The sequence below is a fragment of the Marmota flaviventris genome, chromosome 11, assembly GCF_047511675.1.
Source record: "Marmota flaviventris isolate mMarFla1 chromosome 11, mMarFla1.hap1, whole genome shotgun sequence".
NCBI classification, from domain to species: domain Eukaryota; kingdom Metazoa; phylum Chordata; class Mammalia; order Rodentia; family Sciuridae; genus Marmota; species Marmota flaviventris.
The window spans coordinates 13,955,640-13,976,232 of NC_092508.1; the positions used below are offsets into that span (position 1 = coordinate 13,955,640).

Sequence of the window (20,593 nt, forward strand, 5' to 3'; positions counted from 1 at the left end):
CACTTTTTACAAAGCACAAGAAGTTAGATATGGTTCCGCACCACAAGGAGGCTTTAGGAAGCACAAAGGTGACAGCTGTACCTTCTTTCTCTCCTCCTTGCAATCCTCTCACTCTATTTCTGTTAGAGAAAAGATTTTTCTACCAATGTAAAGCCTGTTTAGTTATCTAATCATCTCACAGGAAGTAGTGGCTCCTTGGTAGGGTAATTTTTTCCAAGTTCAGGTTCCTCATTCTCATTTGTACAAGAAGAGATAAGGGCCCATGTTTGATCTAGTTAAACGACTTAGATGATGACTTCAGATATGTTTTTCTGCTAGCAAAAAGTTGCCTATTCAGCCAACTTTGCTCAGAACTTTCCCCACCCATCTGATTGTCTCTTCTGTGATATATGTAATAGTCATGACTTGGAGTGATTCAGTGCTAAAGTCATTATTGTTTTGAGTTGAATTTAGTTCTTTTATCTTAATCTCTGTAAGCATAGGACATTTTGGTGTCTCCTAGTTGTTTTTATGATTGGTGCAGAAACCTTTTGTATTGGATGGGGCAAAGGAGTTTTAAAATCTGTCATTATTGTAAAGATGATTCAATATCATATTTTATTTAAAAGTGGTTGAGACCAGCCTAATTGGAGCCACTTTATTTATTTATTAATTTTAAAAAATTTCCCCCAAAAGGCCACATTGCACAGCTATTGAGAGAGTGAGCTTTGGAGTTAAATGCCTAACTCTGGAAACTTCTAGCTGATCAACCTGAAGTAAAGTGCTTACATTTTTTGAGCTCCAGTTTCCTAATTAATCAAAGGTGATAATAATAATATTGACCACTTTCAGCTTGGGAGAAGATTAAATAAAGTATTACATGTGAAATGCTTGGCATGGTGGCTGGCATCCATATGCTCAGAACCTTTCAACTGTCAACTATTATAGTATCTCTCTGATATTAGCAAAGGATTGATCTAGTTATAATTGCTTGCATAAATGGGAAAAATAAAGAGAAGTCAGAGTTTTAGCTTTTTTTGGGGGGGGGACAAGCAAAAGTGTTCTAAGGTACTGAATATTCTTGTTCCTGCTAGTTCCTCACCACTAACTATAATGTTAGCTCTAGATTTTGTACAGATTCTTTATCACACTGAGGACATTTCCTCCTATTCCCAATGTGCTAAGAGGGTTAATGTGCATGGGTGTTGGATTTTGCCAAATGCTCTTTCCATATCTTTTGATATGACCATGCAATTTTTATTCTTTAGCCCTTTGATATAATAGGATGCATTAATTGATTTTAAAATTTGAACTAGCCTTGCATACCTGGAATAAATCCCACTGGTCTTGGTGCATAATTCTCTTGTATATTATTACATATGATTTGCTAATATTTTGTTGAGTATTTTTACATCTACATTCATAAGGAGATTTCTGTAGTTTTAAGCCAAGATGGCTTGCTTCATGCCAGCTCTGTTGTCCTAATAAATGTCCTTTTATTTCGTGAGTCTAGGAATGAGTGATTATTTCATTTTGAAATACCTCACTGTGGTAGATACTGAATAAATATTTGCTAAGTTGAATGGAATCTACTGACTTTATCTATGGAATGTAGATGATTTGGTTTTGTGAAGTTGAATTGTAATGATGGAGAAAACAATGATGATGGTTTTTAGGAATGAAAAAAAGAAGACATAAAATTGTCTTGTTCTTTCAGTATATCCACCCTAACAGTATATTTGACCTTTTTTCTTCTTTTCTGGTAAATGTTATCGTACAATAGAGGCTGATGGATAACAGACAATTTTATGAGGAATTTTCTTCATAGAGGTAACTAAGTTTTACATCTAGGTGGCCTCTGGCTAGTTCTCAGCAGTTAACGTTTAATGTGTGGATTACTCTGAGCTGGCACATAATCAGCATATTTCAATGTGTTGTTTTGCATCATTCCATTTGTTCCCCCCTTCAACCAACTTCCTCAACTTGCCTCCTTCACAGAGCACTTCACCTGTTACAAGCAGAGAGTTCTGCCACCAGATGGTGTGCAAGGACTGGGAAAAGAACTGAAATACACCCATCAATGTGGTCTCTTTCCTATATTTGGTTTTGTGACAAAGGTCTGAGGTTGTGCAGATTTTAATTATTCACATGTATTTTCTTTTGCAACAGAAACCTAGGCTAGAAATCTTGAGGGGGGCAAAACTTGTAAAATTTGGTGAAAAAACATTAACAGAAGAAACTTGTCCCAGAACAGATTTTATAATAATATTAGGAGGAGATGGGGAAGTAAGATTCTGGGGTCAGAGGGTCACCTCCTCATATGGGTTGTTTTCAAAACCACAAAAGAGAGAAATCTTGTGATCCTAGTAAAGCTGCCGAATGCTGGCGCAGTGAGTCTCCCTGGTCATCTGGTTCAGCAGGCTGCAGTGAGGCCTGCAGCCCAAAGCAGCTTGTGGACAAGCTCACTCACAGTGCTTTGTTGAGCTTGAATGACGCATTCTTGGTTATTATAACAATTAACTGCTGACATTAGAGCAATCCCAACACTTCACATGAACATCCAGATTTCAGGTTTCCTAGACACCGGGCAACAGTGTCTTATTGTTTTTTTTTTTTCTTAGCAACACCTGTGGCTTAGTTGTGGCTGCCACTTTCTCTTGAACATGTGCTTTGCAGAGGCTGTTGTCTCTTCCACCCTCTATTTTATTACTTGAATCTTTACTCACATTTAATATGTTACCTGTCTCTGCCCAACCCACGAAAGGCATTTGAACATGTGACCTCTTCTCCTTTCATAGCTGATGACATGGGGCCAGGAGAGGGGGACTGACCATTATTCAGTGCCTCACCTGTCTTCTAAGTCCCCCTCCCTCTGGGCTGCTTCTGTGCATGGGAACTGGAGGGACGGAGCAGTAATTCACCATGAAGGAGTGATGCAGTTCAAGTCCACAATCAGCAGGGAAGGTAAACACTAAAAATAAAATTTAAAAAATAGCTGCTGTTAATTATAGAAAAGACAGTAAAAAAAAAAAAATGTACAAACATAAGTTAAAAAATGGGGAACCTGAAAGTAAGCACCTTGCACAGGATGATTAAATACCTGATCAGAAGACCATTGTTCAACAGGCATAAGGAAGAAAAGCACTGTGAGTGATTCATCTGCCAGCTTGGGCTGTTTCTGGGAGAGGTGATTAATGAGACGAGGTGACTGAATAAGGTAGCAGTCAGCCAGAAGTTGGGTGGTTTGCTCTCAGGGAATCTCAGAAGGCCTTCATGGAGACCTGTGAGATGCAGTCATGGACTCTTCCCATCAGGATATGGGAACTGTTAGTGAAAACAGTGAGGGGATGATAACAGTATGATTCCAAAGGGGGAAGGGAGAGTGGTTTTGTTGACCTCAATGATAGTGAGTGGGAGGGGCCAACTCCTGGATGATACACTAGTGACTAGTGATTTACTAGAGTGCTTCACGCCAGATTCTGCACAAGAGCTTAGTGTGTATAATGTCATTTCATCCTCTGATTGTCAAAATCTTCCCATCTAACATCCCAACTACTCTACTGCTCACCTACCCCTGGCCGAGGATGTGGCTTTGTCTATTAATAAATGCTCAGCATGTCCTGAGCCATACCTAGATGACCTAGGGATAACTACAGTGTAGCACACCTTGGACCCAACCAGAAACACCATGTTGGTTGGACTGACATGTAACAAATCTGAAAGAACTAAAATATTAATTTGTAGCATAAGGCAAGTGGGTTTCAGAGGGTCACTGTTAGATTTTTATCACTATGACCAAAATAACTGTTGACAAGAACACCTTGAGGAGGAAAAATTTATTTTGGGGCTCATGATTTTAGTAGTCTCATCTCATCATTGGCACACACTGTTGTTCTGGACCTGAAATAAGGCATGACATCTTGGCACAAGGGCATGGCTGGGGGAAGCTGCTCAGCTTGTGGTAGATGGGAAGCAGAAAGGAGAAAGAGAGGGAGCAGCCAGGGACAAGGTATAGTCCTCAAGGATACCCTCCCCTGGTGACCCACTTCCTCTAGTCATGTCCTGTCTACCTACAGTTACCACCCACGCTGTAATAGTCCTTTCAAATTATGAATTCATCAAATGGATTAATCCACCAAAATGGATTATTCCACTGATTAGGTTATAGCTCTTATAATTTAATCATCTCGCTTCTGAACATTGCTGCTTGTCTCAATCTTTTGGGGGATAACTTAGATTCAGACCATAACAGATAGTAACCCCAGTGGTGAGTTTATGATGCCCAATAAAATCCTAAGCTTTATAAGGAAAGCTATTTTAAGAAAAGTGTAGTGTTCTATAACCCTTATCAAAAACTCAAGGTGATTTTTTTTTACCCTGAATATTTATCCAAGACTAGTTGACATTTCTCAAAATTCAATAGTTCCTCCAATATCTGAGTCCCTGTTATGAGCAAGGAATGAAGTTAAGCAGGAAGAAACACAAAATGATAAGGGAATTAAGAAACCCAGGATAGGAAAAGAAGCTTAAGAGGTGAGACTTCTTTAATCCAAAGGCGAAGGATGAGGGGCACACAAAGTCACTTATTAAAACATGAAGGAGAGTCACAGAATCAGCAAAAACTTCTAACAGTCCTCTCTTTAAAAAATTGTGTTAGGTGGGAAAGTGCAATGGGGAGCTTTGGCCAAAGGGTCCAAAGTTTCAGTGAGGACAAATAGTTTCTGCCAATAATATAGACAGCATGGCCCTGTAATTAGGAATAATGTAGTGTATGCTTTTCTTCTTAAGACAGTAGATGTGAAGTGTTCTCAGTACACACACACACATACACACAGGATAACTAGGGTGATGTTAGTTAGCTTGTGGTAATCATTTCACAAAGTATACATATATCAAAACATCACATTTTATGCCACATGTATACAATTTTTATTCATCACTTATACCTCAACCATGCAGGAAAAAAAAAAACTGTATTAGGAATACAAGAATTCAGGCCAAATGTTATTTGCCTTGAAGTAAAATCAAGACATATACTAAAATGTACTACTCTACCTGGAATCTCCTTATTCCATGAGCTGGTACAGGTTGAAAAATAAAACTACATCAGAAAAAAATCAAATGTTAGTGCAGACCGAATAGTTTAGAACAATTAATGTATTTAAGTGTTTGCCTTCTAAACTTGTGCATTTTCTCTGGGGAAGGAGAGGGGATGACAACATCCAGAATAAGGTTTATCAATAGATATTCCACCCCCCTAATTTATTCTTTTTAAAATTACCTTTTATTTTGTAACCCAAGTACATGCTCATGCACATAGTTTCCAAAGTCAGTCAAATAATTTGTGATGAAAATAGCACCCCCTGTTGGTTTCTAGGCTTTTCTCTCAGAGGCAACTAATTTAAATAATTACAACCTTTTCTTTTGCTGTTTATCTCTATATTTCTAAGTAATATGCTGTGCTGGCTGTTTACACTATCTCCTGACTTCCCGTTAGGGTAACTGAGCATTCCTTCTCTTCCATTCACCCCTCCCTCACCCAACACACACACACACACACACACACACACACACACACACACACACCACCCCACACTTTCTCTCTTCAACATAGTCTTAAGAACCATGATCATGATTTATTTCTTGTATCATTTTTTCCTAGATTGATAATCTCGTTTTTTCCACTTGCCTAGTTTTCTGTTTATCTGTCACTATTTTTTCTCCAATGCACTGGCAGATCTTTCAGATGCCTATCAATACTTTTCAACTATACAGAACATCCCCTTCCTTTTTTGCCTTCGCTCTGGATGCTTCCTCCCCCACCCTCCCCTTCCCTCTACAGGGGTTGCTTTCTTGGCCAAGCACCACATCACATCATTCTCACCTTCCCTTGCACCACACTTTCACTTTGGATTTCTGGTGCCCAAGAGAATAGACACTCTTGCATTTACTCCTTCCTTTTCTGGGGGACATCCTCCAATTGTTTCTTAAGAAATATTGGAGGTAGCACCATATGACCTAGCTACACCACTCCCCCAAATTAAAGTCATCATGCTACAGAGATATGTACATACCCATGTTTAAATCAGCACTATTCACAATAGCCAAACTATGGAACAAGGCTAGGTGTCCATCAAGGGATAAATGGATGAGGAAAATGTGGTATACAATTAAATTTCATGCAGCCATAAAGAAAAATGAAATTATGTAATTGGAGGAAAATAGATGGAACTTGGGAACATTATGTTAAGTGAAATAAGTCAAGCTCAGAATGTCAAGTGTCTTTGTTTTCTCTTATTCGTGGAAGCTAGAGAGGAAAAAGGAAAAGAAAAGAGAGGTTGTGCGGAGATGGTAGAGATCTCATGAAAACTGAAGGGAGTCCAGTAGAGGAGAGGAGAGGGACCTTGCCTAGGGGAGGGGAAAGGGAAATATTAGGTAATGATATTGCCCAACTTATAATGTTATGTTGTTTGCATATCAACAAATCCCACCATTATGTACAGGAATCAGTTTCTTGAATGAAGAAATTTTATCTTAGAAAAAAAGCTGGAGGTGGAGGCTCAGAAACACTTTGTTTTCTTAAATGAAGATGCAGGGCTTTGCTAGCTCTGGATTTGGTGTAAGATCCAGGAGGGTTGCAGGCATCTACAGTTACTTAAGGACCTAGATGGTTTGTGCGAGTCCTCAGAGTGTTGATACAACTCTGAAGTGCATAGTCATGCCACGTAGTGAGATTTTTGTTAAGAATGGACAGCAATATATGGCCGTGGTCCCACAGGATTTTAATGGAGCTGAGAAATTCCTGTTGCCTAGTGATATCTTGACATGCAAGATCATAGGGCAGCACGCTTTTCACATGTCTGTGGTGAAGCTGTGCCTAGGTTTTCCAATGCATGACCTTCCTTAAATTTCCGTGTCCTTTAACAAAGCCATTGGGAATGTATTGCTGTGTGTGTGTGTGTGTGTGTGTGTGTGTGTGTGTAGGCATATGTACATGCACGTGTGTTCTCACTTGGCTCTCATCCCTGAAAATTCTGCAAGTAGCAAATACCAGTTTTTTCAGGAAGATTTCTGGGTCAGCCTCCTGTTTCCAGGACTTTTCCTCAGCCCCGTTTTCTAAGGATATGTGCCTCCAAGTGTTGCTCTCAGGCATTCGCTGGTAAGAACTACCTGCTTCTCTCTGGAGACCACCTTGTTCAGTCATAGCTGCCCCTGCTTTACTAAGTCATCCATCACACTCTGTCTCCTCTCCATCATCCAAAGGCTGCCATCACCTCCCCTGCCATCTTAGTCTCAGGGGCTTGATACATTTATTTTCAATTCCACTATTGCCACTATCAGTGGTATTTGGGGTAGGAGAGGAGATAAAAGCCTGTGCTTAATTCCATATGTTTACCTTGAAATTTCTTTTGATTTCTTATCACAACTATAAGCTTCCCAGGTGGAAAACCAATTCTCTTATACGTGTCTGTTTTGTAGTGCACCTCCTAGGCACACCACAAATAGTGAGTGGTCAAATGAATAAATTATTTATGCCAACAGATCTCTCTGAAATCCAATTATTTTAGCTGCTGATGTGATTATTTCTCCTGAGATTATCTTGGGTTAATCTTGCAACGAGGTGAGGGTGCTGATTGCCCCATGAGGGCTTTCAAACTGACACCTGTAACCGAGGGAGGTATTTTTCTCCATTTTACTTGATTATTTAGTGTGTCAGCATGACAGAAAAGAAGTTTCAATCCATTTCTGCTTCAAAGGTGATATCTTTCTATTTTTCATAAGGACTTTAGCTATTTAATCTTTACTGCCCTTCTTGAAGGTTGGCTTTCTGACTGTTTAAAATGTAATGGTTTGGCACATACAGAGTCCTATCCAAATAATTGTTTCCCGTACTTGGAAAAAAGTGTGTGTGTGTGTGTGTGTGTACACTTTTTAAATATATATGTGTGTGTTTATATACATGTATACACACATATATACACTTTTTTTCTTCTTCCTGGTACCCAATATTCTTCTGAGTTTAAATATTAACACTAAATAAAAAGTTGCTTTTCTATATTAAACATTTCTTTTACTTTTCACCTTGTTGTGAGTGACCTTGTTGCTGTGTTCATATGCTTGTCATCTCTCTCCTTGTCCTTTTCCCTCACTCCTCCTCTTTCTTCTCCTCCTTCTTTTAGCCACGAATGATAGCAGGAAATGGGTTTTGTACCTCTACCAAGTACAAGTATATGCCATGGGAACAAAAGTTTCTGGTCACGATCCTTAACCCTTAACAGGTGTGACTGCTGTGAGGCGTGTCTTCTGTCAGGCTCTGTTTCACTCAAAACAGGCGATTGGGATCTGCTGTTTATTTTACAACACAGGAGGTCACAGCCTGATGTTGCAAAACAGTGCTCCAGGTAGCATGAAGAGACCCTAAACCACACGTTCATGCTTCCTCCCTCCCTCCCTCCCTCTCTTCATTTTGTTGCCAGAATTAAATAACATTGCTTTGAAATCAGAAATAAAGATTAGAGGGTCCTAACAAGGCAGTGATGCTCATTTTTATGTACTCCTTAACTGCCATCTCTATCCTTATGCACGGCTGGCATCTTAGTCCTGTGGCGGGAAGACATTTGGTCTAGTTAGTTTGTCCTTTTTATTTTTTATGTTTAGAGGTGTTTTCATAGCAAAATTAAGTAGAAGGCAGACAGATGTTCCATATACCCCTCCCCCTACACCTGTAGCCTCCCCCACAGTCTCCACACTGAACCTGAGGGCACATCTGTGATTCTGATGAACCTATACTGACTCATCATTATCACTCAAAGTCCACTCAGTAGTAAGTCCACCTAAAGCCCTTTAAGGTCCTCTTTTTGTCTTGGACATTCTAGCAACTGGAAACACTCGTAAAGCCACACACCCACCGTCACAGTATCACATGGATATCTTCCCTGCGCCCACAGCCCTCTGCTCAGCCCCACCAGGCTCCTCTCCCCGTCTGATCCCTGGCAGCCACACAGACCCTATTGCTTTTGCCACCCTGCAGGTTCCCCTGAATTGCATGCCATCTCTTTGAGGTATAATTTTATTTGTTGAAAGAACTTTGACATTTACTTAGTATTAGGCCTTGCTGACTGATTTTTATTGAAATCACTAAGATTCTTTTTATTAAGCATTTTTTTCTAGTCATAGAATCATACATATGAATTTTGGAAAATCCAGTCAAGTACAAAGAAGAAAATAACATTTATAATTCCACTGTTCTAAAATAATGATTATTAATAATTTTAATATTAATAGTAGCAACTATTAATATATAATAACTATTAATAATATATTGCCTTCATATCCTTTGTTTGCAAGTACAGTGCATTTTTGCTATAATGCCTGTTACAGTTTGGATCCGAGGGGGTCCCCAGAAGCTCCTGTGCTGATGCAGGAACATTAGTGGTGACATAATTCGATTGTGAGGGCTATAACCTGATCAGGCCACCCTTCTTACTGAGTGGCTACTGTAGGCATTAAAAAGTATATAATAAGAAAACACCCAGAATAGTTCAACTCCTGGATCTTACTGAGAATTTGAGGTTCTGCCCTTTGAGGTGAGGAACTGCTCTAGTGGATACTCTGGGGGCAAGGAAGTCTTGATTCTTCTGATATCTTTGGATCTGTGGGATCATCTGTGAACTAGACCCCTCAAAATGGTGACTGGCAGAAGTATCCCCTTTTGAGGTGAGGATGGGAGGTCTTTGTGGGACGTTGATTTTATGGGAGAGTATTACCAGCCTATTATTCTGTTCTTCCCAGAAATATTGCTAAAAAGGGACATTGGGGTGTTGTTTTCTGAAACTGGTGAAGTTTGTTTTTGACATCAACTTGAAGTTGACTATCTCCGCAAATACTGGAAAAAACCCTCCCGTTTGCCTTTTTTTTTTTTCCCCTACTCTCAAGCTAATGCTAATCAAAAACAGTATTTAGTTAACCTCTTGAAACAAGTTAGTCAAGTGTGCCCTGAAGGACTAAACTGATAAATAGGATAAAATTAATTGCTGGAGGCGAATCACTACAATTCATTCTTCCTGTTTGCTTAAGCTGTGTTTTTGAGTTTGGAGAGGTACCGGGTTCCACAGCACAAGCCTGGTTCTTAACTAGAACAGAACTTGAGGACTAGATCTTCCAACCACGTCTTAGGCAATGCAATTCATGGATAAACTTGAGTTGATCTGTTGCTTCTTTTGAACTTGGTGCATATTTTTATAACCTCAAGAACTTGAGGTTTCTGATCTCACAGTCATTCAATTTTATACTTATAAAATGGCAGTCACGTTCATGATATCTCTGCGAACCAAAAATACCTTCTCAATATGATTCCTAGGAAATATCTACTGTGTTCCATTACTGAGTTATTTATACCTGTGCTGATGGTGAAATGGGTATTTAAGAAAGTGCTCTGTGCAAAGCAGGTATTTAAAATTTCAGTCTGAAGATGGTTTTTCTTAAAGCCGTGGAATAAGGAGGGCTTTTTAATTTGGTTTCTCATCACCAATGGATGTCTTAGTCCTCAGGATCTTGCTATCATAGATATTTTATTTCTAAGACAGAAAATCAGCTATTAAGTCCTCACATTCTGTAGGTTGGGGTTTTGGGAAGCTTTGAAAGAAGAATTGTTTTAGTCTGGGCCCCAGCTATCCCACCTTGGGAGATGTTAGGCCTAAGTTATAACATTTAGAGCCAAACCCTTCAGTAAAAGAAGAGTTGAATATTTGTTAAAAAATTTTGAAATGTAATTATTTTTGGTTTCCAGCATATATTTTCCCCTCTATGACACATTTAACCAAAACAATGCATTTTATTTTTTTAAAACCAAAATAATGATTTTTAAGCCTGACCTTCTAATACTATGGGTTGAGGAAATTTAATCTCTCCTAAGGTAAGCATCAGCCATCTGACAATTTCTGAAAATAAAATCTACCATCCATCCAAGTACAAAAAGTAAATTTCTAGATGTTACAATGTCTTCCCCTCATTGAAAGCTTTTAGAATTTATTTAAATTAAACTTTCATTGTAAATACACATTTTGAAACATTTGAAAATAAAATCAGGCTGCTTCCTAGTATAGCCATCATGCTATCTAAATTGTTAAAAAATCTACTGAGATGCCAAGGACAGTTGCAACTTGAGATGGCTGATCCAAAGCTCTCAGCCAAGGAGCCCACAAAGTAGAGTGCAGAGCTCAGATTTAAGACCTAAATATGGTCCCCTTCTCGGTTTCTCTTTCCCCTACCTCATCCTTATTTTCTCTCCTTTATTTCTACATCATCATTATGTTTCTATAATTGTGATCTGTAACTAGGATGTAACTTTTAAAGTAAATCCTTCCATTGATTTTAACATTCTCCCTGCCCTGCTTATTTTCTTCAAGGACTACTACTACTACTCCCTTGATATATTTGTCATTAAATGATTCTAGAAATCTTAAAAAGGAATTGAAGTTTAAAACAGAATCCATCCCCTATAATAGAAGTAAGCTATGTTTGTGATGTACACATCACTTTTTTTCTCTGATGGGTTGCATGACATTTGTCAAATGAGATAATTTTCATGATAGTGTTTCTCATCTGTTCTAATTTATATTCCCGTGTGAACCCCACTGAATTTCTGTGTCTCTGCAGAATGACTCGGTTGACCAAGTTCTGGTTTTCCCTGTCTTTTATTTGTTCTAGATACATTTCATATTGCTCTTCAGTCGACAAGGGAAATTGCGGCTGCAGAAATGGTACACCACCCTCCCGGACAAAGAAAGGAAAAAGGTCACTCGGGAAATTGTTCAGATTATTCTCTCTCGTGGTCACAGGACAAGCAGTTTTATTGACTGGAAGGAGCTAAAACTTGTTTATAAAAGGTGTGAGTAATTTTATAAGAACTGGATTTCTCACTGTTGCTTTGGTTGGTGCTAATCATGAACATATTAGATTACAACACCAATGATGTCATTTCCTGAAGTCTTTGAAGGCTGAGGCTCAGATATTTGTACCATTAAGCCAACTAGCCAAGAACTCTTATTATTAAAATGACTTCCATGGGCTAGGATGGATTCTAAAGACTAGACCCGTATGTTGATTGTGCATAGGTGAATTCAGGAAATATTGGATGAGCCCCTGTCATACTCCTGGCATTCTGACTTATGGCCACAGATACAGACAAGGAACTCTCCTGCTGTCACAGAGTGTACTCCTTGGTTTAGATAAGATATTTTCAGTGAGTAACATGCTATGGAGAAAATTCAGGTTCATGTGCTAGAGAGATGGGGACTGTGTTTACTGGAGCAGCTTTTTATATACATATTATTCATATTTGTTCTTGGGTAAACGGAAGACACAGTTCAAGGAATTAATTTCCAGTCACAGTAACTGACTGGTAATTGGTAGAGCCAGAACTCAAATCCGGATTTTTCTGGCTTTAAAGCCTATATATTCTTTTTACTGCATCTGTTTGAAACAGTAAGACTATCCTAGAAAGGAATCTCTATAAATGAGAAAACTGAGCCCTGGGAGGTAGTGATTTTGCCCATGAAGACCAGAAGCTGATGCCTAAGTAGGACCAGAACATGGCCAACCTGACTGAATCTGCATCCAGCATCACACCGTGGTTTCCAGGAGGAAAGCAAACATTAGAAGCGTCCTTGCAGAGGGTGCTTATGAAACCTAGAAGGAAAAATGGAGGTGACCTCTGCAGACTGATATTTCATGGAGTAAATTAGCATCAAGTGCTGATCCTTCTGCCGGGTCCACGCTCAGAGCTGACAAATTGAGGGATGCCTACGGAAAGACTGGAGTGCCTTATGAAGTACCAGGGCGTGAAGCAAGGGCCCCTGAGAGCATGGGTCAGGGCTTTGGATTTTACAAAGCTCAGTTTATAAGCTGGAGAGAATTACCTTGAAGAGCTATTATCAGGAGGACGGAATTCTTTGGTCCCTGGTAATCAGGGTGTTTGCTCACCCTGATTACCAGGGACCAAAGAATTCTGTACCCCTGATAATAGCTCTTCAAGGTAAAATTGTGTTGAGAGCCTTTCATGTAATTAACAGAAGTGATGTAATCACAACAATGTTTGTATATATTCTGTTTCCTATTTAGGGAACATATTGGATGTGATGAATAATAATTTCATTCTTGGAAGGGGAGACTCTCTGGAGAAGTGGAGGGGACTGTGTATTCATTGGGAAAAACCATCTTTTGGTTGTTTAACGTCTCATCCTGTTTTGCTTTCTTTATTTTTTTCAAGGTATGCTAGTTTGTATTTTTGCTGTGCAGTAGAAAATGAAGACAATGAGCTTTTGACACTAGAGATCGTTCACCGTTACGTGGAGCTGCTGGACAGATACTTTGGGAATGTAAGTGTTGCTCTGCTCTGTTAGACTCCGTCTCCATCTCAGCTCCTGCTTCGGTTGTCTCGCTTATTACACTCCTTCTCTCTCCCAAGTCTAAAATATGAATCACATTTGTTCCCAGGATAGTACAAGTCCACCTTGGATCGGAACACAGCTTTTCTCCCTACCTGTTATTCTTAGTAAATGAAAGACAAACCTTTCTGGGGGGGGGGGGGTGTCTATACCTTGTTTCACTGAACCAGAACTTAGTCATGGAGGGTCCTTGACGCTCTCTTCCTCATTCCTTACTGGCTTTGATATCTCTCTTCCTTTTGACTTTTTATCCCTTTTCTGGCCTTTTATCCCATGCTACAAATATTCTTTAATGTTGTTAATATGTAAGGAAAAATAAAACACCAAACAGAAAAAAGCCCAAATCCTTTCTGTTCACGTTGCTGTTCCAGAATCCTTTTGCATTTGCTACCAAGTAACATACTATACCAAGATTATCCTTATTTCATATCATACCCGATCTGCCTGAACCTTCAGCCCATTCATTCAACATTAGCATACAACATTAGCCTCCACTCTCCCTGCTGGTCAACACCAGTGACATTTCTTGAGTCCCCACCTTCCCTCCCCTCTCTGCAGCCCTGGATCCTTCCTCATTGCAATGTGTTCTTTAAGTTCCCTCCTCTTTATTTTGCCATGACAATGATTTCTGCTGGCTCTTGTCCTTTGTATCTTGCCTTCTAAATGCCCTGCTTCCCTTCCTACTCTCCTGGTGTATCTACTGACTCTCTCTCCTGAAATCCTTCACCAGCTGACTCTTCTTTGCATCACTGGTGATGGGCTTCACTGGACATCTCACAGTCTAGAACCAACCTGTTCTATCTTGAGGTTGGAATTTATTATGTTCCAGAATTCTCCAGTGCCAAAGGACAGGGTTCTTTTGTTTTTTTGTTTTTTTCGTAGAATCTACCTCTGTCTATTCAAATTAGACTACCGTCCATCTCTTCCCTTCCACTCTCACTAGCAGAGGTTTACTTGGGATTTCAGTTTTGCTTTGCTTTCTAAACTTCCCATTGGGTCCTTTCTGTTTCTGGGTTGTTCTGTTTCTTTCTTGACCGTCTTTCTTAGGCATGGCATCCCTTTGCAGTCATTCTTCATTATCCGTCATGAATAAAATTCAAACCTCCTAGGTTGGCATTTCAGTTTTCAGAACTCAGTCCCTGACCGTTCCTCTAACCTTGTGATGTTCCTGCTGCGCATACCTGCCATCGCCAGTCCTTCAGGACATGGCACAGGTCAGAGCACCCCTAACACAAGAGCTGCCTCACCACCAAGTTGCAAGTCACTGAAGTAGTGATCTGAGACCTGGTTGTTTTCTTCCATCCATTGTAACCAGCTCTGAGCCAGATTTTAGCCAATCATTTAATCTAGTTCACCATTTCAAGAAACATATCATTGGATTTGGAAAATGTCTGTCTCTCGTAATATTCTCTGCCCTATCCTCTTGCTCACTAAAGACTTTTTTTTTTTTTTTAATCAAGAGAAGTTAGGAGAATTTGTTCCCAGAAGAGTCTTCTGTGTTCCCTGTAATGGAAAAAGCAGTTTTTGCAGAGTTGATCAGGGCTTTATCAGATTTATTGCAATAGTTTTCTTAAGAATGAGTCCTGGGAGAGGTTTGGAAAGAATTTTCTCTCCCTCCCTTCCCCCACCTTTTCCTCCCTTGTAAATGATGTTTTAGTCCTAAAATGCTGCTTCAAGGATTTTAATTGTGGGACAATATAGAAGTAATAAGACAGCTATGCCATTGTTTCTTTTTCCTTCTCCTGCTTCACCAAGTTTTCATTTTTTAAAGAGTGATTTGCAGATGTAAAGTAACGTTTCAAATGTGAGATAATTTAATTTAACACTTTCTTTTATTTCTACGCATTCTAGCATTTTGCTATTTTCCTTTGAAATAAACTACAGACATGGCCCTTTGCAAGGGTCTGGAAGAGTTTTCTGAAGTTCAAAATTTCCCATCACCTGTCTTCTCTCCCTTGTTTCTGAACTCTGATTTGACCTGTTCTGTTTTCTTAGATTAAACCAAGTGTGATAATGTGAACTGAGGCTGAGTTTTGATCTCGGTGTATCTAACCGAAATTCAACCAAGTATTTCAGAGCATGTCACATCTCAAGAGAATTTGAATGACCTTCACCAATGTTTTGTCCAGTCAAAGTAGAAGGAAAGTCAGAGTGAATTCCCAGCTCTCTAACATTAATTTTCCAGCCTATTCTGGTATCCTTTAGAAGCTCGATCTTTGTCATGAGCCAAAATGTAATTCACTAAAAAATTCAATGAATCTTTGATTAAGCTAAGAGCAGCTAAGAGCCCTTCATGGCTCTGTGCCCAGTAGGTGTTCAATTCTTATTAATTAACAGTGATGAGCAAAGTGCCGATTTTCATTGACATCATCTCAGAAATAATATATTTGTCTTTTCCTCTTGTGTTCCCTTTAACCATGCCTTTTTATTATCCAAGGCAAAACATTGTCCTCAGCATCTCTTATAACTCAGGCGAATATTATCTTCCAAAGATAGAGAAATCAAAATCTCTGGTTACTAATTTAAGTTATGTATTTTTTAGCACTTTTCAATTCCAAGGAGATTTACAAGGATTAACTAGTTAATCTTTCGATCTTCAGTAAGTAGTATTAACCCCAATTTATAGAGGCTAAGAAGAAATGCCTTAGAGTCTCACAGTAGATAAGCGTCTATTTGAGGATTTAGATACCTACCAAACTTTCCATTACAGATTGTGGTATGAAGTTTTACTGATGCACTCAGAGTACCCAGATTTGGCCATCCCAGCAAGTTTTTGAACTTCATGTAGGAACCACTATGCATCCTGCCGAGTCCTGTTGTCAGCTTGTACTAACTCACCCATGATTTAAGACCCATCATCTATCTCCATTTTACAGATGAGAAAAATGGCATTCAGAAAGGTTAATAGAAGTATTTGCTTTGCTAGCCTCATGGAGCTGCTCGCTATGAGGGTCAAAGAGAAAGTAAAGAGCAAAACTTTATAAACTCTAAATTGCCGTATAGTCGTATGTTGTATTATAACTTTTTATTTTATACATAGCTTTATAGTATTTATGTAGTTTCTTATTGTCTGAAGCATTTCCTGCCTGCAGTTTGAATTTTTTTGTATTGACGTTGGAACAAAATTCAGTTAAGGGCAGGTGCTTTTAGACTCTACTCAAAAGAATTTAGTTGGTGAAATGTCAGAAATAACTTCACTACAGCAGGGCTTCTGCCAAAAGAAAAGACCCACAAGCCGTATTATAGTAAAACACAAGAAGGAAGTCAAGATTCTGCTATTGTCAACTTTATTCTTGATGCTATAGATAATATAAGGAAAAAATGAGTAAAGAGGTTCATGTGTATATTAACATGGTGCAGGAAGCCACAGGTGTTCACATAATTAGGTAGAGTGGAGTCTTGTAAGCATTGAGGCAGAATCTTGAGGAATTTAGAAGTATTTGAGTAATGAAGCAATAACTGAAGAAACTTGAATTTTGCATAAGGTTCTCCAGGGATGTTATTCTCAGTTGGAGTTAGTCTCAAAGATTAACCAGAGAATAGCATTTTGAAGTTGCTGTATATGAAATATTTGCTCATTATCAGAATTCTCGATAATGACAATGAACTTGTTTATTCATTTCTCTTAATGATCTAGAGGTAGTAACTGTATATCAAAGTATGTATGTTTTTATGTAACTGGATCTGCATACCACCTTACCTTATTCTTATCCCTTGAAACTAGGTGCAGTAAATTTGTTGCCCCATGGCTACTGGAAGACCCTACAGGCCTGGGGATAGGTGCTGCTCTCAGAGTGGGGTGTCACAAATTCCTAGAGAACTTGCATTAGTATCTGTTGGGTCCACTTGCTAGACTCTGATTGCTGGTTTGTCCTGATGAGGCTCCTGTCTATCTTGGATTCCTGATGTACATCCACCTTGAACCCTAAGGCTCCTCTGCTATCGCTCCTGTAACTCCCGACTTCTGCCTCTCCTGACCTCTGGTAACTGCTTACTTCTCATACCCTCTTTCCTGTGTGTGGATGTCTAATCTACTGTGATTTCTTTTTGTTTAGTTATATTGCTGAAAATTACAAAGTAATGCACATTTTTCATATCCTTCAAGACATACATAATTTTTATTCTTAGATAAATGGGATTGCATTATGCATATGACTCGGCAACATTTTTTTGTTGTTGTTGTTCCTTACAAGTCTATCTTGAAGCTCTTTCCATATCAATCCCGGTAAATCTCCTTCTTCCCAACACCTATACAGAATTCCCATGCCACTGTGGGTGTATACATATTTTATTTAAACAACTTCCTATGAATAGAATTTAAGTTGTTTCAAATTATTATTAAAAATGATACTACCATAATCTTTGTTGTTCATTGTATTTGATACACTGGTTTGAGTATAATATGAGAAATTCTTTGTGGAAGTTTTACAATGTTTACAATTGATAGATACTACAATAGTCTATACTGAAATAGTCTATAAAATCCATAAATTCCACTCACAGTGGGTGCAAAAACCTATATATCCATACATCAGCAGCAGTGAATGTTGTTTTAATTTACATTTGCATTTCTCTGATTGCTAGAGAGCTGCAGGCCGCATTAGATGTGTGCTGGCATTTTCCCTTTCTTGCTTTGTCTGAACTGTTTCTTAAACAGTCTTTACTTTTTAATATTTTTTTTCCAATTGCAATACTAATCTTAGATATTTGCAATGATTCTTTCTGTATCATGGACACTATCTCCTTCCCCACCATCATTTATGTTTCAGATCTCCTCCCTGGTGTGTGCTGTAATTCCCCCCTTGTTTATAGTGGTGCATGGTGCACACTATTTTCTGATCTGTCCAGATTTTCACTTGGAAAACTTCATTCCGCTCTCATTCAAATTCTTACAATGAGAAGTAAAACAAAGAGTTCATAAACTGTGGACATACCCTTTTATCATGCCATTTTCTCCCTGATGGGGGGTCTCAAGAGGGAAACCTATTGGTCTGGGAAGTTATAGGGTCATGTTTTAGTGGACAGATTTTAATTGTGGAATTATTCATATTTGTTTATGTGGGCACACACATACACACATAAAGAGAGATTCTTGAGGGAGGAAGGGTTAAATACAGATAATTTATTTTCCTCTCTATCTACTTATTGTTGATGAATGTTGTTTTCTAATGAATGAGGAGATTGTAACCTTTGCTGATGAGTTAGATGAGTTTTTCTGAGCTGGCCATCCATTACAGTGGCATTCTATCCATTTCTAGATTCAATTCTATCTGTCAACATAAACCAGTTCTGTGTTGTAAGTTTATTGACCTGAATTCTAAATATATGGAGCAATTTGCTAAAATATTGACACCCATTTTACATAAAGTTATAGCATTTGGTGGAATCAGAGAATTGTTTATCTGGGGAGTCATTAATCCCTGGTGTGATAAAAACTAGGCCTGTATGATAGCCAACTCATTCACTTACCCCAGAATCATTGCATTCCAAAATTATTGTGCTCCACTGTGTGCCAGATTCTAGGGATATAAAGGTGACTGAAACAGGGTCTCTGCCTTATGGACAGTAGGTTAGAACACACCAGTGCCCAGATGTGAGAACGGAGGGGAAGCCATGTGGGATCTGAATGGGAAGAGGATTTGGGGAAATCATTGCATCCGAGACTTTTCAGTTTGGCTTTGAAATATGAGCTTGGTTTTGCCAGCAGCAAGATAAAAGAAAGGGCATTTGGTAGAACATTCTAGGAATTGCTGGAATGTGCCAGGGCGAAGGCATGAAAGAACATGGCAAGTTTGTGGTGCGTGTGGCTGTAGCTCAGGAGAAGCATCGGCACAGGAGAGCAGAGAGCAGGGCCTGGGCTGGGTAGTCAGATCCCTGTGTGCTGGTAAGGAACTGAACTTGGTCCTGAACATGACCTCATGCCAGTGAGGTACAAGATCAGTGTTTTAGCAGTGTGAGTGATGGATGGTTCTGAGCAGGCACACACACCACCTGGAAGGTCATTGCAATGGGCCCAGTGAGAGGTTTTGTAGGTCTGAGCAGCTGTGAAGTGGAGCAGGGTGTGGGGGGGGATTGTGGGAGGAGAGAGGGAAGGATAGGGATTATTTAGATGGTAGAGTCAATAGGAATTGGTTACTAAAAGGGGAGGGCAAGCCCAAGGGATGGAAAGGAACGAGGGGAGGGTAAAATGAACTGAACTCTAGAAGGGGTTAGATTGAGCAATTAGGAAGAGTTCAGATCGATGTGTGGCATGGCGATCTGGATGGAGGAATATCCAGGTAGAAATGTCTACCCTGATGCCCCAGATGGAGATCAGGTTGGACATCAGAGTGTGTTGAGCCTCCTGGGTGCTGGACAGAGCTCTGAGAGCCCATGAGATCGTTTGGGCGAATGTGAATATTGCAAAGAGAAGAGGCTGTGTTGAGGAACGGAATATTTAAGGAGAAGATAGATGGCCAAAATCTAGGCAGTGTGTGGCAGAGATGTCATCTGTTCTGATGATTGATAGGTCCCAAGTACTCATAAATATTTCTTAATTGGGGAGGAGGAGACAAATCATCTGAGGAGCCTGAGAAAGAATCATCAGAGATAGAGGTGGACAGGCATTAATGAGCGTGCCAAGGTCAGGGGAGCAAGGGGAGGAGGTTTAGGAGGCAGATTGGTGAAATATATCAGATGCTCCTGAGAGAGGTCAGTGTGGTGGAGGACTGGAGACTTTGAATGAGCCAACAAAAGAGGGCAGCTCCAGGTGGATGGGTGTACTGTGGGTACAAAGAGAAGGTCAGGTGTCAAAGTCTTTGGAATAAGGCGGAAGACCCACAAGGATAGTGCTTGAGCTGCTGTCTGGTGGGCGCCTGGGAAATGAGCCCTATTTGGATTATGACAGTAGCCTTGACACTTTCTATACTTACACACTGAGATCTAGCAGACTCTGCAGTAGTCTGTGACAGTGGTTCTTAATGTGAAGTCTGGCTGGCCAGAAGCATTCTCTAGGAATCTGTTAGAGGGGCACTCTGGCCCTGACCCAGAAACCCTGGGGATGCGGCTTCTGGGAGAGGTTGATACACTCTAAATTTTAAAAAAACATTGTTTTGTGGGCTAATTTTGAGAAAAAAATTAGCATTTTTGAGCTAATTTGCAGAGTGAGCTTTTAAAGCTAGGAGAGA

General features: G+C 39.5%; 1 protein-coding gene across 1 annotated transcript in view; it reads left to right on the plus strand.

The window, feature by feature from the left end:
• The window catches only part of Ap1s3 (adaptor related protein complex 1 subunit sigma 3), a 55,300-nt gene that overhangs the window by 27,458 nt on the left and 7,249 nt on the right, over nucleotides 1-20,593 (plus strand). The window contains exons 2-3 of the mRNA XM_027941803.2: nucleotides 11,689-11,867; nucleotides 13,250-13,358. Of these exons, the coding sequence (XP_027797604.2) occupies nucleotides 11,689-11,867; nucleotides 13,250-13,358 (288 nt within the window). The remainder of the gene's footprint in view (nucleotides 1-11,688; nucleotides 11,868-13,249; nucleotides 13,359-20,593) is intronic.